The 26322-nt window shown below is 44.6% G+C and overlaps 1 protein-coding gene across 5 annotated transcripts in view; it reads right to left on the reverse strand.

Annotated features, from left to right (window-relative positions):
• The window catches only part of UBE2U (ubiquitin conjugating enzyme E2 U), a 376214-nt gene that overhangs the window by 42884 nt on the left and 307008 nt on the right, over positions 1–26322 (reverse strand). For all 5 annotated transcript variants that reach the window (XM_085602383.1, XM_085602382.1, XM_085602384.1 and 2 more), the window contains one exon: positions 12614–12702. In XM_085602383.1, the coding sequence (XP_085458509.1) occupies positions 12614–12702 (89 nt within the window). The remainder of the gene's footprint in view (positions 1–12613; positions 12703–26322) is intronic.

Below are 26322 nucleotides of genomic sequence, written 5' to 3' on the forward strand. Positions count from 1 at the left end.
ATCTGGGCCACCGGATAGTGACCCTCTCGGTTGTCAGCCATCATAACCGGGTGGACTACATTGGGAACCACCTGCTCTGGGGACACCAGCTGACTCCTTACCATAGTCATGCTGGCTCCTGTGTCCCTCAGAGCCTCCACCCTCTGGGCATTGATGGTGACCCATTGCCTGTACTTAGTAGTATTCGAGGACACCTGGGTCTTAGGAACCATCTCACAATCCCCTAGGGACACTAAGGTTAGCCCTGCCCAGTCACAGTCCTTGTCTAGGGGCAATTCCTCCCCAAGCACTACACTCGCCACCCCAGGGGTCTTTCCTCCAAGGGGAGGGTGTGGTCTCTTGGGACACTTGGCATCCCCCTTATAGTGCCCAATCTCGCCACACTCATAGCAACGGACAACCTTAGGCTGCTGACCACGGTCAGGATAAGGGGGTTTGTGGGGACCAACCTTAGGTGGGAATCCTACTCCCTTTCCTTGCATACTCTTTTGGGGGCCTTTAGAGAACTCCTTCTTTTTGTCTCCCCCCTCTTTCTTCTGGGGGGCGCCCTGTCCAGCCCCTTGGAAATTCCATCCAGTCCCTTTTGAGGATACCCGGGTACTTGCCCAGATATCCGCCTCCTCTGCAAGCTTCCTATGATTAGTTAGCTTGCTGTCCACCAGGTGTTGACGCAGCTCCGGAAAACTTTTCTCGCGGAGGTTCTCCTTTAAAATCAGATTATACAATCCCTCGTAGTCCTTTACCTCACTGCCCTGTACCCAGCCCTCCAAAGCCTTCTTGGCGTAGTCCAGGAAGTCTACCCAATTCTGGGTGGCCAATTTTTGACTGCCCCGAAACCTCTGCCTGAATTTCTCAGGAGTCAACCCAAACTTCCTAACTAGGGCGACCTTCATGATGGGGTAATTGGTCTGATCTTGCTGTTCCAAAGCTAACAGGGCATCCCTCCCCACCGGAGGCATATACCTGTATAGACCACCCCCCCACTGAGCTTCGGGGACCCCATGGGCTCATAAGGAGACCTCATAGGCAGCCAACCATTTAACAATGTCATCCCCGACACCATAGCTGGCAACTACATCTTTTGGCAGGTATGGTCTGGGCTCCCTGGGGATCTCTCTAGATACGCTGCCACCAACGGGACTGCTGGGGGTTCCATACTGTAGGGCTCTGAGTTCCAACTCCTTTAAGTGGAGCTCATGGAGGAACCTCCTCTCCTCCCTCTCTTTCTCCAACCGGGCCAGTTCCATTTTGAACTGCCTCTCCTCCCTCCTGTCAACTAAGTCAGCTGATGACAGGCTTCCCCCCGAGGCGCTACTACCTGCTCTTGAAGGGGCACTAAGTCCTGCACTAGGTCCCGCATCCATGTGTCCACTCCCAGGGGGGAAAAGTAATTCTGGTTCTTCTGTGGTGTCCAATCCTGGTCCCTCCTCCCGTTTCCCGCTAGGGTGGGCCATAACCCAGGCTCTTAAGCTAGTTTGGAGTTCTATTTTCGTTGCCCCCTGCTTGAAAAACACCTCCCTCTCCTGGCAGAATTCTTTTAGTTGAGTTACCGTATATTCTTCTAGCCTACCCAACTCAAACTCCATCCTACCAGGTGGGACCCAACCCTGCAGAACAGAAGTTTCCAATAGGAGAACTTTCCTTTAAGAGGAAGTACACCACAGGACAGGACAATTTTGAAAACAAAATTCCAATTAGGGAGGCCACCTGGAGAAAACTCCAGTAAAAACAATCAGGTGTAGGTTGTGGCACGCGCCAAACTGCTAATGAGTGGATGCAAGCACAGATTCAGGATCCCACCGCTGGACACCAACTTGTTGGACCTAACGTCCTAAAGGTAGCTTGGCTCGGACCAACAGGCTTTTATCCCCTCATAGCGCTTTGTGCTTGCATCACACCCAGCTCACAATTTAACGCAACACCACTTAAAAAGGACACCACACCGGTTAAATTTAAAGGTTACTTAAACTCTTTATCTTGTCTTCTCAAACGGGGATACTTAATTTCCCCTTTCAGGACAAAATATTTCTTTACATTTCAGATTCAACATTTCATTACCTCACAGGTTAAACATTCCAGTTCATTTCAGGATAAACATTTCATTTCAGGATAACATTTCATTTCAGGATAAACATTTCATTTCAGGATTAACATTTCATTTCAGGATAAACATTTCCTTTGTCAATACAGTTCTTTTGATTTAATTCTAGCACAGCAAGTAATTAGATACTCCCTGTCAATACAGTTCTTTTGTTCAAAGTCTAGCCCAGCAGATAATTAAACACTCCCTGTAGTTTCCACCTTGCGCCTTGGCTCTTTAGGGAAAATTAAAATCCTCACAGATTACACAATGCTCTTTCGATAGATGGTTTCCCTAACGGCTATACTGTTTGGACCTTACGTTCACCAATAATCCCTCTATTACCTTTAGGCGCTAAGCTAGGGGCTCTCTCTGCGACTAGCAATCATACGGTGACCCCTAGGCAGTGTACATGTTAATTACTTCAGCACTAGACATTAATTCATTACATTTAGGCATGCTACATCAACTCTTGCTGTTGGTAGGGATGAAACGGCTATTACCAACACTATTCTTAAGCTTCAACTACGTCGACTTCAATCTCATGGGTGATTATGTTGGTGTACCAGCTTTATTATCCTAGGACCTGGCTTGCCCCAGGGACCGGCAATTAGGTATGACCGGACATCACCTGTCCGTAACTGCGTACTCCCCTGAACTCCCCTGGGTTCTCCCCCCCCCCCGCCTTATAGGCCCGGCTTACTGTTTATCCACGGTGTTCTCCCCTCAAGAAGTTCAGCGAGTCCTGAGATGGAGTTCACTTCCTCCAGTCCGACGAGGCTCCCCACGCGACCAAGAAGATCTCTTTACAGGGGGGGGGGAACGAGTCACAGGGCACACCCACAGACCACCTCCCCGAGGGCTACCTGACTGGTGGGGCTCCTCCGCTTCCAACAGTCCGCTGGTCTAACTCCCTGGAAGTCTCCGCAGGCCAGGCGCCGACTTGATCTACTCCGCGTCCTTTGGGAGGCGCGCCCGCAGCCACCAGAAGCAGCGCGGCTTGTGGGGGCGCGGCCTTGAATCTCTTTCGTCGACAATAGGGCGGCGCTTCGGCCCCTCACACGTGATACCAGGGAGGCAGCCTCACGGCCTGTCACGTCCCCGGCTTCCGGACTGCAATTTCACCTCAGCTGTGTGAAAGACGGCGGCTGCTTGCAGACCCACACCACGGAGTCCCGATACTTCCCCACTACAGCTTCTCCTCAACTGGGTGACGCGGCGGCTGCTCGCAGGCCCACACCACGGAGTCCCCAGGCAATCTCTTAACCCCGGGGCCGCGGCGGTGAGTACTCCAGGCCAGGACTCCTGCTGGGGGAGCTGGAATTAAGGGGGCAAGGTTCACCCCAGAGCCGATGGGAAAGCCAGCCTACCTCTACGCGATAGGCCCCGGGCCCCTCTCCTGTAGTCAGAGTCAGTGGACAGTCGTTAGGGCCAATTCAACTAGTTAATCCCAGGCCACGACAGGGGTGAGAGAAAGGTAGGTCCAGATGGCGATTTTCCCCTAGGTCCAGACCTTCAGGATTTCTGACTACTCGGAGGCTCTTGAAAATGATGACCCCCAAAGTCTTTGGCTGTGTTCAGGGACCGGTCAGAAGATGGGGGGTGGTATCAGCTGACTCTGGAGACGCGCAGACCCAAAGACCTGTCACTCCCCTATCCAGCGCAGCCACCTCCCCACAGAGGTGCCTTACTCCTGACTACCTCACAGCTCGTCCCAATCCTAAAATGGCCGCCCTCCTGCCACCTCTATTTATCACCTGGGGCCTGACTGGCCAGAGGGGCCCAGAAGGTTCCGGAACCTCTCATGGCAGTCATGGCCCAGATGCTGAGGTGACAGTTGGAACCACCATTTTGGGAATTTAACCTCCCTCTTCCTTTTTCCTCAGCGAAGCACCTTGCGCCTCTCCCTCAGGTAGTGAGGATGAGGCGCCCAGAGCCTCTACATCAACACCCAAAAAAGTTAGTGGACAGAAAAAAAATGAGAAGGGGAAGGGACAAAAAAAAAAAAAAAATGAGGAGGGAACTGCCAAAGGGCTGATAGGTCTAACAGTGGGTAAATAGGTTTCCCTTTTAGTTACTACTATGATTTTGACCATTTAAGTAACATGGGGACAGATGTACAAAGCATTTTTCCGGTCCCAAACAGCACTATTTGCATAATTGAGGCATTGAAAAGTGGTGACAACAAAGTGGATCCCTGAGGGACTATCCTACTTTTTCTGCTGTGCTAATAGCAGTAGGGGATATGTGTAACATCGGAGTTCTGTCTAAAAGGAGAGAAGTGACCCAGGTGAGTGAAGAGCTCACGTACCAAATGTTTTCAATCTGTTGAGGAAGGTTTTGATGTTTCACTGTGTTCATGTTTGCCAATATGCCCCGACAGATGAGGATCCCTGTGCCAAAAGTATCCTCAATGGCTTTTAGGCTGTTTCATGCTGAAACAAATGTTGATTCTCCTGACTGGTTAGAACCCCATTTTGGCTGAATCTAGGGAAGGCTGGGATTCCAGGCATTGTGTCAGGTGGTTAAACCTATGGGGGCATATTTACTAAGCCCTTGCACCGCCGGAGCGTCACTTTTTGGGACTCTTCGACGGCGCAGATTACTAAATCATATCTATGAGGCCACGCAAAGCCACTATGTGTGGCTTTAAATGGCCTCATAGATATGGAGATAGGCAAGGCAGCGGAAATCGCTGCATTGCCTTACTCTGCACTCGGGAGGCATTCCATGGGTGTTGCAATAGGTTTTCCCTCGCAACACCGATGGAGTTTGACACTTTTCCACATTTACGAGCACATGTAAACCTGGGAAAGCAACGAAACCTCACGTCTCCCGTAGTGAGGCGTAAAGAGGAGAAATAACTTTATTTCTCCTTGTTTTCCCTCTTCCATTCTGCAACACACCTAGAAAAAGGAAAACGCCTCATAGGATTGTTTCTGTGCAGGAAGGGGCCCCTTCCTGCACAAAAACAATCTTGCTGACAACACAGGCACCTTTGCACCATGGTGCAAGGGTGCCTGCATTGGCGCTAGGCTGTCGAAGCGGTGCCAGCGCAGGGGGAAAAGGCAGGAATGCACTGTATTGCATAAGTATGATGCATTCCTGCCACTTCTCTTTGGCATAGGGCAGCGCAGCAAGCTGACTTGCTGCACTGCCCTACACCAAATCCCCGTAAATGAGGGTCCCTGTATTCAAGGAGTTTAGCCAGAAAAGAAACACCGGAGATGGATAGCTCCTGCAGCTGGTCAGGTTGGTTGGGACTGAGAAGGATATATTTAGGATGGGTTTCATTTGTGTTTTTCTGCATTGTTCAGGAACTTTAAATTCTTGAAGGGATTTGGTGAAGAGGGAGAAGAAGAGTTGGGAAAAGGAACGTAGGGTCTGATTCATTTGAGTACTATGGGTGACACATCTTTAAGGAGGAGCCAGCTAATGTGATTAATTGAATTGGCTTGGCCAGAGTCAATTCTGATATGGCCTTCAGATTGCTAAATGTCTAAGTGAGATGGTAAGCCCCAGAGCTGTGGGTTATGTTTCTTGGGAAGGGAGTGATTGTCAGGTGTCAGAGTACATGCTGGTAGAGATCAGAAGCCTTAGTTGTAAAATGTGTGGTCTGTATGTTGCTTGAGAAGGATGGTGGATGGTGAAACTCAGTGATCATATGAATAGACCCTTTTGGGGAATGTGGCAGAGGTCATTTGGTTAAAGTAGTTTTACACTGTGATTAGCTGATCAGTCAATCATTCAATCAATCCATCATGGGCTTATTAAGCACAGCTACTCAACCGGGAGGGTCTCAAGGCGCTGGGTGGTTCACGGCGATCTGTCGAAGAGCCAGGTCTTGAGGTCCTTAATGAACTTGGAGAGTGTTGGCGTCTGTCTGAGGTAGAGTGGGAGGGTGTTCCATGCGTTGGCCGCTAGGAACAGGAAGGAGCGACCTCCTGATCTGGTCTTCTTGATGCGAGGCACTGTTGCAAGGGAGAGCTGGGCTGAGCGGAGGGATCTTTGGGGTGTGTGGAAAGAGAGGCGGTAGTTCAAGTATGCAGGTCCGGTGTTGTGGAGGGCTTTGTGGGCGTGAGTGAGAAGCTTGAAGGTAATTCTCTTCTCGACGGGGAGCCAATGTAGTGTACGCAGGTGTTGGGTGATGTGGCAGTGGCGTGGTAGGTTGAGGCCTGGTCTGGCAGAGGCGGTCTGGAGGGGGTGAGGTTCTTGTTGATTCCGACATAAAGAGCGTTGCTGTAGTCAAGTCTGCTGCTGATGAGGGCGTGAGTGACGGTTTATCTGTGTTCGAGGGGGATCCATTTGAAGATCTTTCATAGGAGCCGGAGGGTGTGAAAGCAGGATGATGAGACAGCACCATTGTGGCGGTTCATTTTGAGTACGGCGCCCAGGATGATTCCGAGGTTGGTTGCGCGGTCAGTGGGGGAGGGCGGGGGACCACCAGGTGTCGTTCCAGGCGTCGGGGTGTGGGCCCATGATGAGTGCTTCGGTTTTGTCTGTGCTGAGTTGTAGGCCGCTGTTTTTCATCCATTTAGCGACTGCTTATTCCCTCTTGAAAGGTGTGTTTGGAAGGGTTGGGTTTGTTGGATAGGGATAGGATGAGTTTGGTGTTGTCTGCATTAGATACAATGTTGAGTCCAAAGGATTTGATGATGGGGGCAAGTGGGCCATGTAGACGTTGAACAGGGTGGGGCTGATGGAGGATGGATGACCGTTGGGGGTAGTATCTGATATGCTGGAAGTCCAATTTAACCTGAGTGGCTGGTGGATGCATTTCCTTTTGAGTAACTGCTGGCCCATTTTAGTCTGGAGAGGGAGAGTGAAAACCACTTGGAGCATTCTTTAGAGAGGACTGCAAGGGCCTTCAGAGGTCTGGGACGGGTTGCACATAGCCATTTGTTGATGAATTTTAATAAGTTGGTAGGGCTGAGTATTGTCTGGAATATCTGTTTTAGGATTGCTTGGTATGGTGGAGAAGGGGGGCAGGTCCGTGTTGTTCATTTCCTGCATCCAAATAAGGAATGAATTTTGGGTTGGGAAAAGGTCATTAGGGTCATTGAGGAAGTGGTAGTCCCATGGTAGTGGGATGGCTGGAGCTGCTGTTAGTAGGTTGCTGGAGATGAAAATTACAGAAGTTTGTTTCCAGTACATTGATCAGTTGTCCCAGGGGCATGATTTGTACGTTGGTCATGAAAGAGTATTTTGTAAGTACTCCTTGCTTGGCAAACCAGATATTGAAGTGACCTTGTGAGACTTGAGTGCATGAGGATGTTGGCCTGGAGTATGTGAGTGTTTCTGTGAGTTTAAGATTGTAGGAGGATAGTCTGAATAGAAGAGGAGATGGGGCAGTTCTTGAAGTGGAAAACTTGAGAAGAAAGGCTTCTCAAGCTGCGGTGATACATTGGCTAGCATATATGTTTATTTATTTATGTAAGCATCAGCACACAAGCATCAGAGAAGTATTTCAAAAAGTACATAGTACAAGTAGATAGCAAGAATTACATAACACATAAGCAGTTCTTATGACAGGGACATGTAAATGAGGTTCTTGGGTCAGTGGGTAATTCGTAGTTAAAGTAAACTAGACAATACAAACTGCAGATTTGAACTACGCATATTTAAAATAGCTAGTGGTTTGTGATGAGAAGTATGTAGTGCAGTTGGTGATTAGAATTCTTTCAACATGAAGTGATATTTGTGAGCAGACCTGAAAGAAGTCAATGACATATTTCAGCTAGAAGAGAGTTCCAGAACAGAGGTCCTAATAGATATGAGGACCTGAATCTTGAGCTGCATCTGGAAGTTGAGGGGTGACCAGAAAGTTGAGGTGGTCAGAGATGTGTACTTATGGACCATTCTTTTTCTCCTCCTCTCTGGTTTGGCTCAATTTGGAAGATAATTTTCTATGGTTTAGGGATTTCTTTGTGAAGAGTGTGAGTACAGTCACCTGTGAGCCAGGCTTCTGTTAAGTACACAAGATCAATGTTTTCTTAGAGGAGGTCAAATATGTTAGTTTGGTGTTTCGAGACAGAGTGGGTATTGAGGTTCATATAGATTGTGGTTTATTTCACTTTTACTGAAGTGGTGGAGAATGTATGTGGTTCCCCAAAGAATTAAGATATTTATTCAGGGCTGGTGACGTACTGGCATCTAATTATGTTTGGTATAATGGGTATTTTGGAATTAGACCACTGTAGGGAAGACTGTGAGGAATTCACTCAGAAATGGATAGCAGCTTTTAGTATTTTGCTTGTGTTGGTGAGTTTCTGTGTATTATGTGTTTGTGGTTCGATATAAGGCAGGTGCTGGTAGGGTGGGTGTGATAAAGGAGGAGTAGAGAGAGAGTGGAGCTTGGGCAGGAGAGAAAATGAGGGAGTAGAGGATATTCAACAGTCAAGAAATGTGGGACTGTGTTTAAGATGATGAAGGGTTGGATGATTGGTGTGTATGGTTATGTTTGAAAAAAGTCATACTATTCATGAGTATGTGATATTTATAGTGGTGTTGTTTTTTCTGGGTGTCCAATGGATCCAGCTTTGAAACAGCTGTGGCTGTTATTTATTAATGAGATGTATGGTCTCAAGGAAGATGGTCCGCTTTTGGGATGGCGAGACATATGTAGAGGGTCATCCTGAAGATGGAATTTGCTGTGTGGTGAGGTTAGTGTGGAGTTATTGGTAGGGTAGGTAATGTTTGTATAGATAGAAAAGGGAGCTTTGGAATGGTTAAGGGGACATTTGTCTCTAGCTGCTATGTTGATTTGTGTGTCAGGATTGAGATGTGTTTGGTGCCGGTGGTGGTGTGTTTGGTCTTTCAGCCTTAGGAGTTTGAGATGGCTATTTTTCGGATTTAGGTTAAAATGAGTTGTGGGAGAAGAGGTCTGAGAGTGCACATAAAGTATTTACTGGCCAGCCTTGAAGTATGAAGAGCTGGAGCTCTCAGGTTTGTCGGTTCAAAGTATTTGGAGTGAGAAGCTTTGTGTGTTTTTTGGTGACCTTGGAGGATGAACATTTTGTACTTCTCTGTTTCAGTGATGGAATGGAAGGGAAGGAGAACACGTTTTCATCTTTGTCCAAGGGGTGATCGTGGCTATATACTGGGCGTGGTTAAGGTTGAAGGGGACTATGTTGGTTGCTAGTGTGTGTGTAGATGTTTGGGCTGTTGTTTAAGGCTGGCAACATAAAGTAGTCTTCATCCAACTTCTGAGCAGCAGACAAGGGATGGGTGGGTGTAAAAAGAAGTCTTGTGTGATAGGTTGTGAGTGAGGTGGAGCTCCTTGGAGTCACTGAACATTTTGTGGGAGAGTTTACTACAGGGGGCAGGGTGTGGGCTTTGGATGCTGTACTTACTTTTTACCTGGTTTGGTGTTGGTGAGTTTGGCAATTAATATCCACCTTAAGAAATTAGTTCCAATTTATGGTGGGGGTATGCTTGATCACTCTGTTTATATTTTAGGCTTATATATTCCTGATATAGATGTGATTTTGTCAGAGTTTGGGTTAGTCTCAGTGTTTGGTGGGTATGGCATTGGTTGATTTGTGGGAGTTAGCAGCATACGTGGGAGCCATGCTGACTGGCTGAAGGTTCCCATATTAGTTCGCTTTTTGTTGCCTGGGAAGTTTAGGTATGCACTGGTGTTACTTATGGTAGGCCTACATCGTGATGAGGGGATAACGGCCAAGCTAAGGTTGTGATGAGATGAGTCTGTTGTGCTGCATGTAGGGATGTTGTTTTGTTTAGTGTTTGTGTGTGCGTGAGAGTCACTAGTGAGTTGAAATGTAGAGAAGACAAAGGAAACAATTGGGTTAGATGGCAGAGTTGATGTTGGGGTGTGAGTGGAGAGGAAGGGATAGTGAGGGCAATGGAGACAACTGAGAGAAGAATGAGTGTAGGAAGTTGGTGAGAGAAGGGGTTAAATAGAAAAGGAATGGAGTAAGGGAGTCCTCTGCTAGGAGGAGAAGAGGGAGGAGAGACAGAGAAACAAGAGGTGTAAAGCAGGGGGAAGAGGAGTGGATATGAATAGGTAGTGTTATCAGGTGCCCGCTTTCATTTTGTTAAGCAAGTGGGCCTGTACTGCTCTGTTACAAAATAGCAATGTGCCAGAACCTGGAGGACCAGTGTCAGTGCTTGGATTTGATCAGAGAAAAAGGCGTTTCCTGGTAATCTGCCCGGATATCATGCAAACCAGAGCAAAGCAGCACAAGATGTGAATAATTATCTAGCTTTTTCATCATGCCTGATTCTGTGCTGCAACTTTCCCGGTGTAAACTGCAGCACCAACACATCCCTAGCTAATTAGAATCACAGATGTTTGAAAACATAAGACCTAGAATTAAACATTACTAAGGTCTCTAGAAGGGGTGTGCTCTTCGGAGTGTCCCATCCTCCCCTTCACACCTCATGCCCCTGCAGTCTCTCACTGTCCCACAGTTACCACTGGTCCATAAAGGAGTATCACTTGAGACTGTCTTCCGAGAAGCCAAGGATTGGATGTGCCTTTAGTCTGCACACCTCTATGACCCACTGACAGGCACTGTCAGAACCTCCAACTGCCGTATTCCTCAACTTCAGGGCTGTCAATCATGTGCCATCATAAATACCCACACCTAACCTGAAATCACTCTGAGAGCTGGAGGCGATTCAGCTCAAAGTGTGGACTATAAATAGTCATATGATGCATAACAAAAACTACAGAAACCCATCTTGAAAACATCAAATGCTCTTAAGGAATGGAAAAAGAACTACAATGTAAAATGTAAACAAGGATTGTATCGCTGGCATGGATACCTTACAGGTTATAGATTCATCGTAGAGAAATCAATCAGTGTTTTTACCCAGTACAATTAATCGGTATTTATTAAAAAACAACTTTTAAAAGGGTCTCTATCAGTGCTATCCTTAACTTGATAGAGCTTGGGCATGTCATTAACTGGACATGCACAATTTAATGCCCTGGGTGTGTGAAGAGAAAGAAGAAACAATACACAGGCCTGTAGGGGTGGAGGAGTATGGAGTAAGGAGGAAGAGGGAGACATCATACATACTGTTTAATCAACATAAAATCCTGTACTAAAATCTATCAACACTTTCAAGAGCCAGAAGTATGAACACATCATTAAGCAAAGTTAGGGACAACGTGACTAAGGCCCTGATTACGAGTATGGCGGTCCTATGGACTGCTGTAGCCGCAATGTCGGTGCAGGCACCGCAGCAGCGGCAGCGGCCCGACCGCTCTATTACAGCTTGAGCAGTTGGACTGCTGTTGCACTGCCACAACCGCCAGGGATCAGAGATCCCAGGCTGTGGCATGGCTGTCTTGAGCCCCCAATATGCTTGGTGGGACAGCAGCGCTCCTGCCAAGCATATTTCCTTTCCACCGCGGTTTTCATTGCAGTTCCTACTCCATGAAAACCGTGACAGACAGGAAATGAAGGGGACCCTATGGGGCCCCATGTTGCCTCGGGGCCAAACATGTGCCCCCCTGTGTGCGTGCATCCCAGTACCTGCACGGCATGGACTTTCCCAGTCCATGCCCTGTAGGTACTGCCTTTGACGTTCCCATTGCGGTGCCTATTTCATAGGCACCACCGTGGGACCACCAAAGAACTGCCCAGCAGTGACTGTAAAAGCCGTAATTTGGTGGGAGATGTGTATATGGGTTTGGAAGTGTGGGAGCGGGGCGGTTCCGCTTCCACACCGCCAAACTCGTGATCGGGCTCTAAATCAGGTTTCTCCTGTAGTTTTACTGATTGTCTCTCAACCTGGGTGTTTTGTTTATATGTATATTTTTACACAGGAAAATAAGGGGGTGTCAGTGTTCCAATTCCTCACCCACCTGTTACTATCTAGATGCATCACTGCAGATGCATTGTTCAAATTACGCTGGCGCGTGTTGTAGGGTTTATTATTTGTGTAGGAATCATGTACATATGTGCAATAATGGCCATATTATTAAATGAAAGTTCTTCTGATAATAACTTTTCGTTTTTTAACCGGGCTTGGTGTCGCTTTCTGGCACTGTTTACTTTTAAGAGTCTCCAGAATTACCCGAGATTACGAAGTCATGCTATTGTGTAGTGCTCCCTTCCATTCTGTAATTATTTTAGACATGCCAACAATTGCTGCTAAATCTCCATCCGAAAGCCGCGCTTTCCTTTAAAGTGCCAGTGCCAGTTTGTCCCTGTCTGAGGTGGTAAACTAGAACTGCCCTAGCCCTCTCACTAGTTAGGACATCCGGCAGCCCAAAATAGGGGGGGGGGTTAAACCATGCTTTGAATGAACAACATCAGTGCTCACTTTATATGACACTTCCCTCTATACTCCAGAAGCAGACATGCACCACACTGAAGCCCTTGACAACACTTACCAGAAAATATGTGTTAAACCTAATGTTCTTTTCTTTGTCTAATAGGAGTGACATATTATTAGGGTAGCAGGAAATTTACAATTTAATGGCAGCCAATGGCACCTTGTGCTGAACTGCCAGACTTGTTAGAACAAAATGTGTCATTTATGACACTCGAAACTTACCGGGATTTCTTATATCTTCCGCTGTTTGCGATGTTGCAATTTCAGACCAGATTTTGTGGTAATCTTCAAATGATATGTTCTTTATCTTTCTGCAAATGTAAGGACCATACAATTGAATATACATTTTCATCGAGATAAAAACATCATTTTAAACTTTGCAGGAAAGTACATCATCTGAAAGTGCCCCATTGGCCCATTGGTTCAGGGGAGCTAAAAACAATAAAACACTAAAGACGGAATATCGTGACATAGATTCTTCAGGGACCTTGAGAATGATGGATTTAACCCAGATCTCTTGACTGGGGGAGACTGTTTGATTTTTTCAGCATTCCGTCCCTCATTTGTTGCCTCAGCACTTTCGCCCTAAGTGGGATGGGTATGCCCAGACGTGGATCCCTTGCTAGCTGTGCCACTGGATTCAAGCTAGCCTGGCTGATATACCCCAAAACTGGTTCTAGGATGCTTATTTCCGATCCAGGGGGGACTCGGCCGGCAGTTTGGGCTGGACTGTTCCAATGAGAAGCAGGGTTAAGACTGAGTTGCATATGGCTGGGTCCAAACTGAGGTGGCATAGTGAGCAAAAGAACGATGGATTTAACCCCGATCTCTTGACTGGGGCAGAATGCAATATGGGCATGAGCAGCACTTGAGCATATTGACTAGCTCAAGACTGTTGTAGCCACTAGTTAGATGAGTGGTGGGACTGGTCATGACAGACCAGATGTCGGCCGTTCTTGTGGCGACAAAGGCCTGGAATAACAACTGTGGCCTGTAGCAGAGCCTCTGAGGCAGGACAATGTGGTGAGCTCATATAAACACCAGCCAATATACTAAGGGCACCTGTGTGAGGAGTGAGCTATGCCTCTTGCTTGGAATACTTCGCTGTGGAGAGAATTTCTGGACACATTCACATCCCAGCCACGGTATTGGAGGTACTGTTGGTGGGTTTGCCGTGTGCCTCAGTTTGTGCTGATTAAAATTTATTAAAAAGAATGAAAAAAAATTACTTCACTGCCACCAAGTGCAGGAAGAGCAGCAACCAAAAATGGCCAAACCTCAGGAGTACGAAACCAGTCCGACCCCATTGCATACTCTGAAATGAAATACCCTAATCTGGCGGTTCTTCAGCAAGCTCTAAGCAAAGGCTTGCAAGAATCAAAACCGACTGTCCCAAAATAAAAGAGGAAAAAGCTATTCATCACACGGAGTAGAGTTAACGATGTACACTTAGTAGTTCTCTACATTTGGTATTGCTAACTGTCTGGTGTATGCTTAATAGTGGGAAATAATACTACTAAAAGAAAAAAATTAAGAGACTTTAGAGGTCCAGAGCATACCCAAGGCGATCCGACTCACACCTGGAGGACATGAGACATGGACAAAGGAGAACACAAACACACCTAATATCATTTGACCCAAAACGCAGAACACAGGACAGTGAACCATCAGCTACATCAGGGAACATGATGGAAGCAGAAGCGTCTTTAGAAGAACCAGATGTCAAAACACTGCACCCAAGCCATCTGTACTGAAATAGTAGAGACCCTCGTATCAAACATTAAAGATGCGTTAAAAACAAGAAATGAAAACGTTTAAGATGCAAAAGGTCCCAAATCTTTATGAAACTAAAAATGGAGACTTGGAAGCCAGGCCGCATCAGATTATCCCATGTATCCTAACAGTGCCAAGACAACACTCAAATTTTGTTTCTTTCATGTTTTCTACCCCAGACACCGCCTACCCATTTACCTTTTCTTTTTCCCCTTTTTGTTGCTTGATTTCAAATACAAATGTATATTTCTATGACTACAGGTCCAATTACATCCAAAGAGCACTGCTGGATGTCATTTGATGCTTACGAATGTGTCATCAGTCAATCAACAAAGAAATACACCAAAATAAAAACACAAAATGTATGCAGCACTCCCTTAATTCATTGTTAAATCCGGTCTTGTTTAAGAGCAGATACTCAGTCATTTATTATGATTAATACTATATGTGGAAGGTAAAGGAGGGAGAAAAAGTCAAAAAGGTACACAAATCTCACAATCTCAGTATAGTTCAAGCAGCATTGCAACTGCCAATTACAAAAAACTAAAAAATGTGGACAAAGTACATCAATCTTACATGCTGAAGCATCACGAAGCAGTAGTGAAAATATCACTAAATGCCTTATCAATATATATATTAGAATACGCTTCCACACACACCAGGAATAAAAGACCCAGCAGTCATTTCTCTCTGGTACCAACAAACCAAAATCAGCAACCAGTATCTTATAATGTATTACTCAGTACTAAATACATTTCAGGAATACATTCATTTTGCCCAAGATATGAGCTTACCATTTAAAAAAACATGAAATTGCAGACCAAATTTTCATTTCGCATAAATAAGGTCAATTCCTACAACATATACCTGCTATTTTATTTTAAAACAATGTGTTTTGTCCAAACCCACTAGACTCTCATTTTCAATAAGTGCATTTTTGGTCGTCACACTTGTCATTTCAACTAGCATTCATGTGTATATCTGACACACATAGACAGATTCTGTTTTCCATGCCCATTCATGACCATCGAATACTTTGAATGTCTATTTTGTTGCTAAGAAAACCAGGATTTTGTAAAAATGGCCACAAAAAGGCAAAGATTGGCTGCAATGCAATGGATAGTCAGGTGATTATCAAGAACGGTCACAATATATCATGGCCAGAATGGACCTCTATTATGTTCAGAATCTGGCAAGATGTTACAAAGAAGGGCACAACACAGAGCAAGGGGTGTCAACGTCACAAGGAATGCCTACAACATGTTACAGGTGGGCAACTATCATACGGAGAGAGCCAGAATGTCAAAGGGAATGCCAAATGAAGTTGAGTATCAATACCATTAGGCCATGGTAATGAGGCTTTCGGTTAGTGTCAAACTAGTTCACTTACACCGAGTAAAACACGTACCTTTATCTCAAGTGACCTTTTAACTGAAGTAGCCAGAAGATTTGGTCAATGAAAACAGTTAAGAGAGACTTAGATGCTGCAAGTGTAGCTTAGCAAAACATAAAAATTTAACTTCTTCAAATTGTATTAAATGGATGTGAATTTAGATGGGCAGTGATGGGGTAAGGGGTTGGATTAGGAGTGAGAAAGAAGAAGACTGTTTGGGGAAAGAAAGAATTTATACAATATTTCAGTCCCTTAACCATGGCACACAGATGAGCAAATCATTTGCACAGTTGTATTTTACAAATATATTTATAATTTCGTAATTTTCAGACATTTTAACACAGCTTAATTTGGGTTCCCAATTTGGTGGCCCACCTTTATCAAGGTGCTGACGGTTGGGCGGTGGGTAAGCATACACTGCTAGTCTCAAACGACAAGTCATAGTAGTAGGTTTCAATGGCGCCTGCTTCCACAGGTCCCTGAATGGCATCAGCAGTGACTCCATGGGATTCCTTTCAAAGACATAAGCCCCACCCAGTGTTTGCCCAGAAGGGGATTGTTTCGTGGGGAATAAAGGACTACATTAAACACAACATTCAACACAGGGGCCTTGTGGTTTGTGATTTATTTTCTAGGACTGTAGTGCCAGCTTCGCAGATGATGACTGATAACACTGACATATCAGTGTCTTCGTGGCACTTTATTTAAGTTCCCTCTCTTGTTCAGCTACTTCTAACCATGTGCGGTCCTTCTGTTGTACCATTCCCTACAGTGCCCTCTGCTCCCTTACTTCCTGCTCATCTGCAAACCTTTACAGGAAATGCGGTCGGTGTCCTGGTGGCCAGTCGGTGTCTCCCCAGGATCCTAGCGTCCCTTTCTTGCCACAGCAGTGATGCTCGCTATGACACACTGGGATGGTTTTTGACTTTTTGTTTGGATCTTGATGGTTAGATTATTGTACTACAACATTTATATAGTGCGTACTACCCCTACGTGGTGCGCTGAGGTGCTTGCCTATATAGGTAGCATGCTACACCTTGTAGGGTGTATGGCTGGAAGTGTGTTGTCTTGGCTTTAATCTCATGTGGGAAGTAGTTCCATGTTGTGCAAGATGACCACTGGGTTAGTATATTGTGTTACAGGGCCCACTGCATAGCAGTATGATGACTGTAGAAGTGTAAAGTTTATAGTCCTGAGCAGGTACAGGTAAGAGGAAGACATGATGGAAAGATCGGAAGGGATGGACATTGGTAATATCATTGCATATCTGATTGCCATGGTGAGAGGTCAAGAAGTGGTCATAGTGTAGTTGTTGGGACCTGTAGCGGTGGACTAAATTAAAGTCCTCCATTGCTCAGCTGCATGAGGCAGATCCCTTCAGTTAGTCTATGCTTGTTCAGTTGGTGATGAGTGGTTTTTTGCTGTGGACTGGTACAGTAATGGATGATGAACATGCCTCAAAGCAGTTTTGTCTTGTGTGAGAGCGTCATCCAGTGTAAGGAAATTATTAGGCAGTCTATATGAGCTACAATTGGCTGGCTGACTGCTGAATGCTATGGTATTTATATTAGTATGGGCTAGTAGGGTTATATATTGAGTCATAATGTAATTTATTATGTTCTTACTACTCCTGATAACCCAGTAAAGCATTTCATGCAAGGCTGCATCCAAACCCAAGGTTAGTGTTTTATTTTTATTAATGGTTATTGTCTTGTGCTTTTAAGGAAACTGTTCCATGCATTTACTTCAGCTTCTATATGGTAAATTAAATTAATAGGAGTTAGGTATCATCTTTAGCGGGGAGGGGTGGTGAATTCATCCAAATGGTTGGCAGTATTAATAGATGAGCTACAGGAGAATATGTATTGTTAGCTTACAGGGGTCTGACTTTTTTTTGATTTCAAATATTTTTTATTGAAGAACAAGAAACAAGAAACAATACAATAACTCTTCCGTGCACCAAAATCAGTACAATCATGTCATATGTACAAATACAAAAATACAAATGAATGACAAAACAAAAAATGAAGAATAAAACCCCAGTCCAGCTCGCATCATCAATTACCAATATAATCTAGTACATTGCCTCCTACGTGGCGCGCAGCGCCCCGGGACACGTTGGATCAAAGATGCTGCACCCAATCACAACCCCACCCAGAGGGAACAAACAAAGTATCCCCTCAGGGTGGGTCATAATGAAAGGAGGATGCATCCAATGACCTCCAGAGCTTTTTGTTTGAGGGGCTCCAGGCAGAAGCCTGAAGCGCCGGATTACTTGATCCCCTCAGGAAAGATAACCACTCCTGCCAGATTTTAAAGCTCACTTCTGACGCATTTTTCCATTTGCAAAGAATCACTTTACATGCCATTGTTAACATTAAGTCCATCAATTGGCGATCTTGGTCAGATGTCAGTTGTGGGTCCAGTGCCCCCAGAATAACGTACACAAATTCCTGTACAGGTTTTATCTTAAAGACATGGGAAATGCAATCAAATACTCTCCCCCAATAATCCTTTAATGAAGAACAGGAGAAAAGCATATGCGCAAGATCCCCGGTGCCTAGCTGACAGTTCCAGCACACAGGCGAATCTCTTAAGGGGTCTGACTTTTAAGGGAGAAATTGTTATTTTTAAGTTAATGTGCTGGACATTTGCAGAATACAACGCGGGATTAAGGTGAACATGCAAGTGACAAAGTTGGCTGTGCTCAGAGAGAGGAGGCATGCAGAAGATGGGAACATAAAGAGACAACAATCGGAAGTTTTAAGTTAAGGTAAATTTTCATGAGAATAAGGATGTAGTATTGTATTTTACATTGCATGCTACCTTAGGATTCAAAACTGTAGCATGAAACACCATTTTTTGCTTGTGTGATACTGCTATTTTAGGTACTTTTAATAATCACTAGAATCGGGTGAAAACTCTTTTGCTAAATTTCTGCTTTAGCAAGACACATCCATTTTGGATGGCTCTGGTTGTAGCATGGTACAAGATGGGTTGATTTGACTAGATCCACTCTGGATAGCCCTGGTTGTAGCATGGTACAAGATGGGTTGATTTGACTAGATCCACTTTGGACGGCCCTGGTTGTAGCATGGTACAAGATGGGTTGATATGACTAGATCCACTTTGGACGGCCCTGGTTGTAGCATGGTACAAGATGGGTTGATTTGACTAGATCCACTTTGGACGGCCCTGGTTGTAGCATTGTACAAGATGGGTTGATTTGACTAGATCCACTTTGGACGGCCCTGGTTGTAGCATGGTACAAGATGGGTTGATTTGACTAGATCCACTTTGGACGGCCCTGGTTGTAGCATGGTACAAGATGGGTTGATTTGACTAGATCCAATTTGGACGGCCCTGGTTGTAGCATGGTACAAGATGGGTTGATTTGACTAGATCCACTTTGGATAGCCCTGGTTGTAGCATGGTACAAGATGGGGTGATTTGACTAGATCCACTCTGGATAGCCCTGGTTGCAGCATGGTACAAGATGGGGTGATTTGACTATCTCTCATTCGGACTTTGAGCATGCTTTTCCCCAGTTTGACAGGCCTTCTTTTGTTGTTTTTTTCCCTAACTTCACTGATATGACTATTGATAAACTGAAAAAATGAAACTAATGTACAGTCCTGGGAGCCTTACTACAGCCCTGCAACAGAACATTTGACCAGAGATTCGAGGCAGCGAAAAACCGAAGGGTGAGCATATTTCTACGGAAAAGACCAACTTTTATAGTTCAGTTATTGTGAGCAGAAGCTTAAAATGTTATCACATCTTTAAAGCACTGGTGCTTTAGAAGGACCTACTGGGTGCTTCAATAAAAATACAGCCGAGTGTAACTGGCATTCTCACAATACGTTTTCCTACATTCAGGGCTTTAAAGAACTGTAAATAGCAAACACTAATCCATCCTCCTGTAATCCATACCCAGTGTTAGATACCCAAAAAAACACTTATTTGGAGCCATTGATTATTCGACCATTACGCGACTACGCCTGCGCTCAGTCAAACCACAGGGGGGCGGTATCACCACGTAAATTATTTTGGCTTCAGCAAACCACATTCCGTGAATTAGTATCAGGGCATTTCTGCCTCCCGATCTGTTTTTTTTCTACAAATCTACTATAAACTCTATTTATGTGCGCCAAAACTTTGTGAAGGAGCACTAAATGTTTAACAATCTACCCACACAAGAGGAGGGTAGCGGGAACTAACACGTTTTGCCAATGCCAAACGTTATTACTTTTACGTCGTGAAAAGATTATATTTATTAAGTTTCACAAACACAACAAGCACAGGCCCGGCGCTGGCAGCAGCAGTACCCGATTTCTAAACTCAGAACGGGTATAGTAAAGGCAGAGGTGACGGATGAAAGGTGCTTGAAACACAAAGGTCAGAAATAGCATGTGAAACAGCAGTACGTGCAACGTTTCCTCATAAGCAAAGAGAGCAGTTACAACACCGAAGTTCAATCATCACTTACACAACAGTTACAACACAGGACGCCCGCACTGTAACTGTAAGGTTTCCACACACACACACACACACACACTCTCTCTCGTGTCAATTCATACCAAACATCATAAAACTGTGCATGTGATGTCATCTAGTAAAGTGGGCTTCTTTTAAAGCAATGTTAAAGAACTGTGGGACCCAAGAAACCTAGGCCTGTATCAGCCTGACACTGCTGTACTGTGACCAGAGCGGATACACACTGCGCGTTACCAAAAAGCCGTGTCTATAGCTGCACTCCATAGGAGGTGGAACGATGCACCAAACAGCCAACAGCATGAGATGAGAGTCATTCTCCTGAGGGCGGTGGTAAAGCTCACTCTTTGCATGTATTTCAGCATTGGAAACATTAGGTCAGTGGACCTAAACCTAGAAAATAGTACAATGCATTAGTGCAATGTGCCAACAGAATTTGGGTCAATTTGAAAGATTTTCGCATCACAAAATAAACATAAAACAAAAGGTGATGTAATGTGGATTTAATAGAGAACCACAAACACAGGGTGTTGAGTATAATATTAACTCCAATCAACAGAGGAAAAACAAAGGAATGCAGTGGGATTAGACCATGGCAGGAGTGCATCTAAGACTGCTGAATATAATAGTTATATTGTTTCAAAGTAAGGAGCTTAGGGAGAGAAAACTAAGGGAATTATTCTTTATCAGAAAGATACATTTAGGGAAGAAATTTACCTTCCCTAGCAATGACACAGTGTAGCCAAGTTTCATCATGTGTACAAGCATTTTGAATTCTTCTTTTGTAGGTTGCAATTATTAACCATGTTGCAGTCAGCCCCCTTCACCTGGAGAAGGCAGCTCAGAATGCCCATGCTCATAAAAGCATCGCTTGCTGTGTACTACTGTTACAATTGCTGGTCTTGAGAGGAGGTGGCATACGGAAAAATAAAAGCAAACGTGGTGACTAATATAAAACGTTCATCTTGGCCTCCCAATAAATGGTGAAAGGCACTACAGTGCACACAGGGAATTGGTTGTACTGCCAGAGATGGGCGTAAGATTATAACCATGTGATTCTAAAAAACTGAAAGTAAATCAGCAGCCCTGCATGGTTATCGTGGGCACTTGGTCAATAGGGATGAGCTTGTACTCCTATAGGGGCCCATTGTTGGCCCCATCAGCCTTTCAGGAGCACCATGGGCTATGGAATAGTGTCACAGAGATGGCCGTGGCAGCAATGATTATGGAAAGGATGGAGGGAAGATGGAAGAGATGAAGAGAGGGAAGGATGACAGCAGTGTAGTGTAGTGCTGGAGAACAAACATCGTCTCGATAAGCCTAGTGGATTAACATACAAAGTCCCAGACCTTAATTTAGACCCCCCCGCCACCCAAACTGGGAAGTGGATGATGAATCAGAGAGTAATGCCATCCAAGTGAAATGTTCATGAAGACTTAGAGGTGGAGAAGATGGCAGAGTTCTTCAAATATTTTTGAAGACCTTATTAGATGAAGCACACGGTCTTGCCCCTAATTGAAGAACAACGATTGGTCCGAGTACCTAGTCTGTTGGACCATATAGCATGTTGTGGGGAATAACTTAGAGGTGGTAGATTCTGCTGAAGAGCAGACCCGGAGACATGTCAGAGCTGTGTGGCTGAAATTAAATAAGTAGTGGGGTGCAGAAAGAGAATCTTCTTATAATTATCAGGCTGAATTATTAACAATTTGTTTTCATGATAGGAATAATTTTAAAAGTTACCTGGGTTTGAACAGATTGTCAGACTAATAGCTTGCATAACTGTATAACAAAAAAACATTTTTGTGCTTTGGATTTTTACTTGAGAAGTAGGTGGGGTGATGCTCTTGCTTTGCTTATGAGCTTTTTACAAACTTTGGGTGAAGACGTTTCTAAAAAAAGTATTTTTCTATAACTCTGGCTGTGCTGTCGGGGACATATGCCCCTGCAACACAGAGGGCCCTCTCTGCAGGGGACACCCGTCTCTGCCCATATGCTGTTAGATAGAAGCCTAGGTAAAACTCTATGGGATCTCTAGACAAAATATTTAGGGGCTCTGTTATTTTGCATTCTGCCACTGTTTCGCATTGGTGGCTACATGTAGACACCCAGGGTTTACCTAAAGGATTTCTGGGCCACAAACACAGTACTCTCCCCAATCCAGATCTTGACACTAAATTGGAAAAGGAGGGCTTATGATTTAAAAAAGGAAGTTCATATTCTTTTCGCACCTACATATTCCTAGCAAACATTATATACAGTTATACATACACCTTTATTTAGATTGTAAGTTATACAGTTTACAGTTACCTTCATTTTCCAATACATGCTTCTGGCAGGACAAACAATTCATTGAGATGGTTTACAGTTGTCACCTGGTCATCAATTAATTCTCAAAAGTGAATACTCACATTCATGTGTAGAGATTGCAGGTTCCAAATAGTCACAGCCCAAAATGTTTGCATCATACAAGTAATCGAAAGTTGGCATTCTTTCAATCATTTAAGACTAATATAAACCCAAGTTTTGCTAAAGTTAAACTCAACCCAGAAGACAGTTCTCATTCAACATTATCTTGCTAATTCATGCAAACTGATAATAATTTTTTTTTTTTAGTCCACATTTATCTTTAAATGTGCTTTCAATTCAAGGATGGAAGACTTCCGTCCATCGCAGATAGCCAGATGTTTCGGGGGGATTCCGGTCACTCCTTACGGAGAGTTGGAATGCCCTAGGACTCCGGAAAACCACCCCTTCGTCTTCGTTGTGATGGGACCAACCCCAATCTTGATTCTTAGATGGAAATACTCTGATGTCGTCCCCAACCATTGGGGTCAATTTATAGCATATGTTATAAACATTGGACCAGACAGCACAAAAATGAAAGATAGAACTACACCCGCGCCCTGCAACATGACCGACATATGTGTAGAGGGGAAACCAAAAATTTAAATATCAACACATTTTAATGCATTTCCTTAAATTATGTTAAACCCCTGACCAAAGTTTTTAAATCTATACAGAAGAACTTCTCTCCACCCACTTATCCAAAATTTCCCAGAAAATGTTTTTTTTCCAATTTGTGCCAGCTTGATCCAACTTCAATACCCTCTGAATGGAATGTATCCACTCTTCTTCTGTTGGAGAGCCCGCTGAAATCCATTTAATGCACAGCTCTCTCCGAGCCAGCAGTACTAGAGTGAAGAACAATGCTCTATGTTTTTTTGTTAAAAACCACCGGTTAAATCCCTTGGAAGTATCCCAAATATTAAAGCCACCATCGTTAATTTTATTTCAAATCCCATAATATTTGAAATAGTCTTACCTACTATCTGCCAAAACGAATGTATTACGGGCAACTCCAAAACATGTGCACCTCATTTGCTCTTTCTTCTCCACATTTTGGACACTTCTTAATTTCTTGACTTCCCATTTTCTATAGTTTCTGGGGTGTCCAGTAAGCTTTATGAACTGTGAAGAGGTGGTTGTTTTTTAAAGGTGCAGCCTTTACATAAGACCATAAAAAAGACAGATACTTGCCCAATTTTTTCGAGGTCATTATTAGTAAACAATTGAATATCATTTATTTTGGACGTGGCCCTTTTACCAGGTTTATCCACTGACTTTTTGCCCTTTGCCTCCTATTTTATTCTGACTTATTTTTGTTGGCTTTAGGACTCTAGGCACTTTACGACTGCTAATCAGTGCTAAAGTGCACATTCTCTCTGTGTAAATTGTGATTATGATTGGTTCTCCATGATTGTCATTATTGGTTTACTGGTAAGTAAGTCCCTAGTAAAGTGCACTGCGCATGCCCACGGCCTGTAAATCAAATGCTGCTAGTGGGCCTGCTGCACTGGTTGTGCCACCCACATGAGTAGCGCTGTAAGCGTGTCTCAGGCCTGCCATTGCAGTGTCTGTGAGTGCAGTTTAAACTGCCATGTCGAACTGGTAACTGCAACTATTTGCAAGACCATATCCTTCCCTTTTACTACATGTAAGACACCCCTAAGGTAGACCCAAGATAGCCCAATGGGCAGAGTGCAGTGTAGGACATGCACTAGTGTGTTTTACATGTCCTGACAGTGACATACTCCCAATTTCATTTTTCAGTATTGAAATGCATGTCTCTCTCATAGGTTTTCATTGGAACTGCCTTGTAACATTTTACAAGTGTAGCTTTCAATAGGGAAGATATAGAGATTTGGAGTTTGGGAGTCCTGAGCTCAGAATTTGAAAATACATCTTTTAGTGAAGTTGGTTTTTAAATTGTATGTTTGAAGATGCCACTTTTAAAAAGTGGGCATTTTCTTGTTTAACCATCCTGTGCCTCTGGATGTGGAATCAACGTCTGGCTTAGACTGACAAGGGCCTGTTTCTGCATTCACTCTAAGCAGTCACACAAAGGGAGTTGACGTGTGCCCTGCTGATGGCCTATCATCAGGCTGAAGGGTCCTCCTGAGCTAGAGTGGTGGGAGGAGTTGTCACTGACACCTGAATGGGGCTGTGCCTATCCTGCCACACTGCTGTCTCAATCCCCCTGGAGTGCGTCCAGTGCCAAGACCATGCAGGACAAGAACTACACTACAAAGACAATCCTTTGAGGAAGGCCAAAAGGGGCGTAGGTATTTGATCTAACACTATAGACTTTTAGAATACTTCTGGATCAAGAGAAGACTCTGTCAAGAAGAAGAGCTGAAGAGCTGTAAGGAGGAGTACTGCCCCTTTGCTGGTTGTTGCTTTACTGGGTAGGCCTGCAGTTGCTGCTTCTGCTTTGGAGAGGAAAAGGATTGGACTCTGCTGTGTATCCTGCTTGTGGAGTTTCTCCAAGGGCTTGTGTGTGCTTGCCTCCTGTTAAAAAGTCTCAGGGCTATCAAAGACTTCACCTGAAGCAAGCCTGAACTCCACTGCTGGGAGTTCTGACCTTCAGAGTGGTGCCAATTCCAGTTCTGGGTGCTTGGTGGTGGCTCCTGCTACAAGAAAAGCTGCAGAAGACTCAAAAATCAGCGCACCGCCCTTCTAACGCCTGTTTTTCCGATGCAGCACCGCCGTACGGGAGAAATGTCCACGCACCGCCGGTGTGTGGCCGAAGAAATCGACACAGCTCTTGCCCATGACCGCAGAAACTGTTGCAGCCAGGCTTCAGTGCATCATGCCTCCCAAGTCCGAGACCAGCTCACTGACTGTGACGCAGTCCCTGCAGTACGGCTAAAAAGAGCAACGCATCATTGGACCACAGTTGAAGAAAGCGATGCAGCGCCTGTTTGCGTCTCCGCATCGACCTCTAGTGCATCCGGAATTCCACGCATTGCACCTGTGAGTCAAGTGTACATCACACTAGGCTTCAGTAAGGAACAGAGGCATCTCATAATAAGGGACCCACGTATAACCTCCCCTGCGTGGAAGGAACTAACGCATTGCTTCGCTTTCCGGTTCCTCACCTCCCCATTGCCTGTTTTCAGATTGTAATTTTGATGCATTACAGGTACTTTGCAGAAAAAGTGACGTACCCATAGTATATATGGACTGAACTGTTTTTAACCTTTTTAAAGTAATATCTTGATAGATGTATGTTGGGTTTTTGTTGTTTTGGTCTTGTTAGATAAAGATATTTTTTTTTCTAAACTGGTGTGGTGTCCATTTGTAGGGCTTTCCCTGTGTTATGTGCATATTTTGTACAAACACTTTACACATTGCCTCTGAGATAGGTCTGACTGCTCCTGCTAAGATACAAAGGGGGGTGCTGGGGTTATCTTTGCTGTGAAACACCCTTACCCTGAGGTAATTCAGTTTTCGTATTTAGCCACCATTTTGTGTCTTTCCGCCAATTTGTGTTGCACGGTGAACGAGGTGTTGTTTTCCCTCATCCTACTGCAACGTGTCAAATAACCTCCTGCCTCTGTTTATAGCTGGTGTCAGGGTCTGGCGGACTCCACTAATCCTCGTCTGGTTTGACTGATCCCTGTCTTGACTATCGGTTGGTTCGCACCATTCTTTCCTGACTTTATCTTATCCTCTGGCCTTCGCTATTCTTTACTCGTATTCTCTCATTTCACAACTGTCCTGCGGGGCATACAAATGTGTCCTGTCACCTGCAAGTCGACTTATAAACACTACCACTGATTAACTCGTGGGGAGGGGTGACAAACACAGTTGGAAGGGAGGCTTATTTGAGTTACTTAATATCTTGTTTTCACATTCTTCTCATTGGTCAACCCTGTATGCATTGGGAGTGTTCTTTGTGAATATGCGTGTTATAAAAGATTATGCG

This window comes from Triturus cristatus, chromosome 4_2, assembly GCF_964204655.1.
Source record: "Triturus cristatus chromosome 4_2, aTriCri1.1, whole genome shotgun sequence".
NCBI classification, from domain to species: Eukaryota; Metazoa; Chordata; class Amphibia; order Caudata; family Salamandridae; genus Triturus; species Triturus cristatus.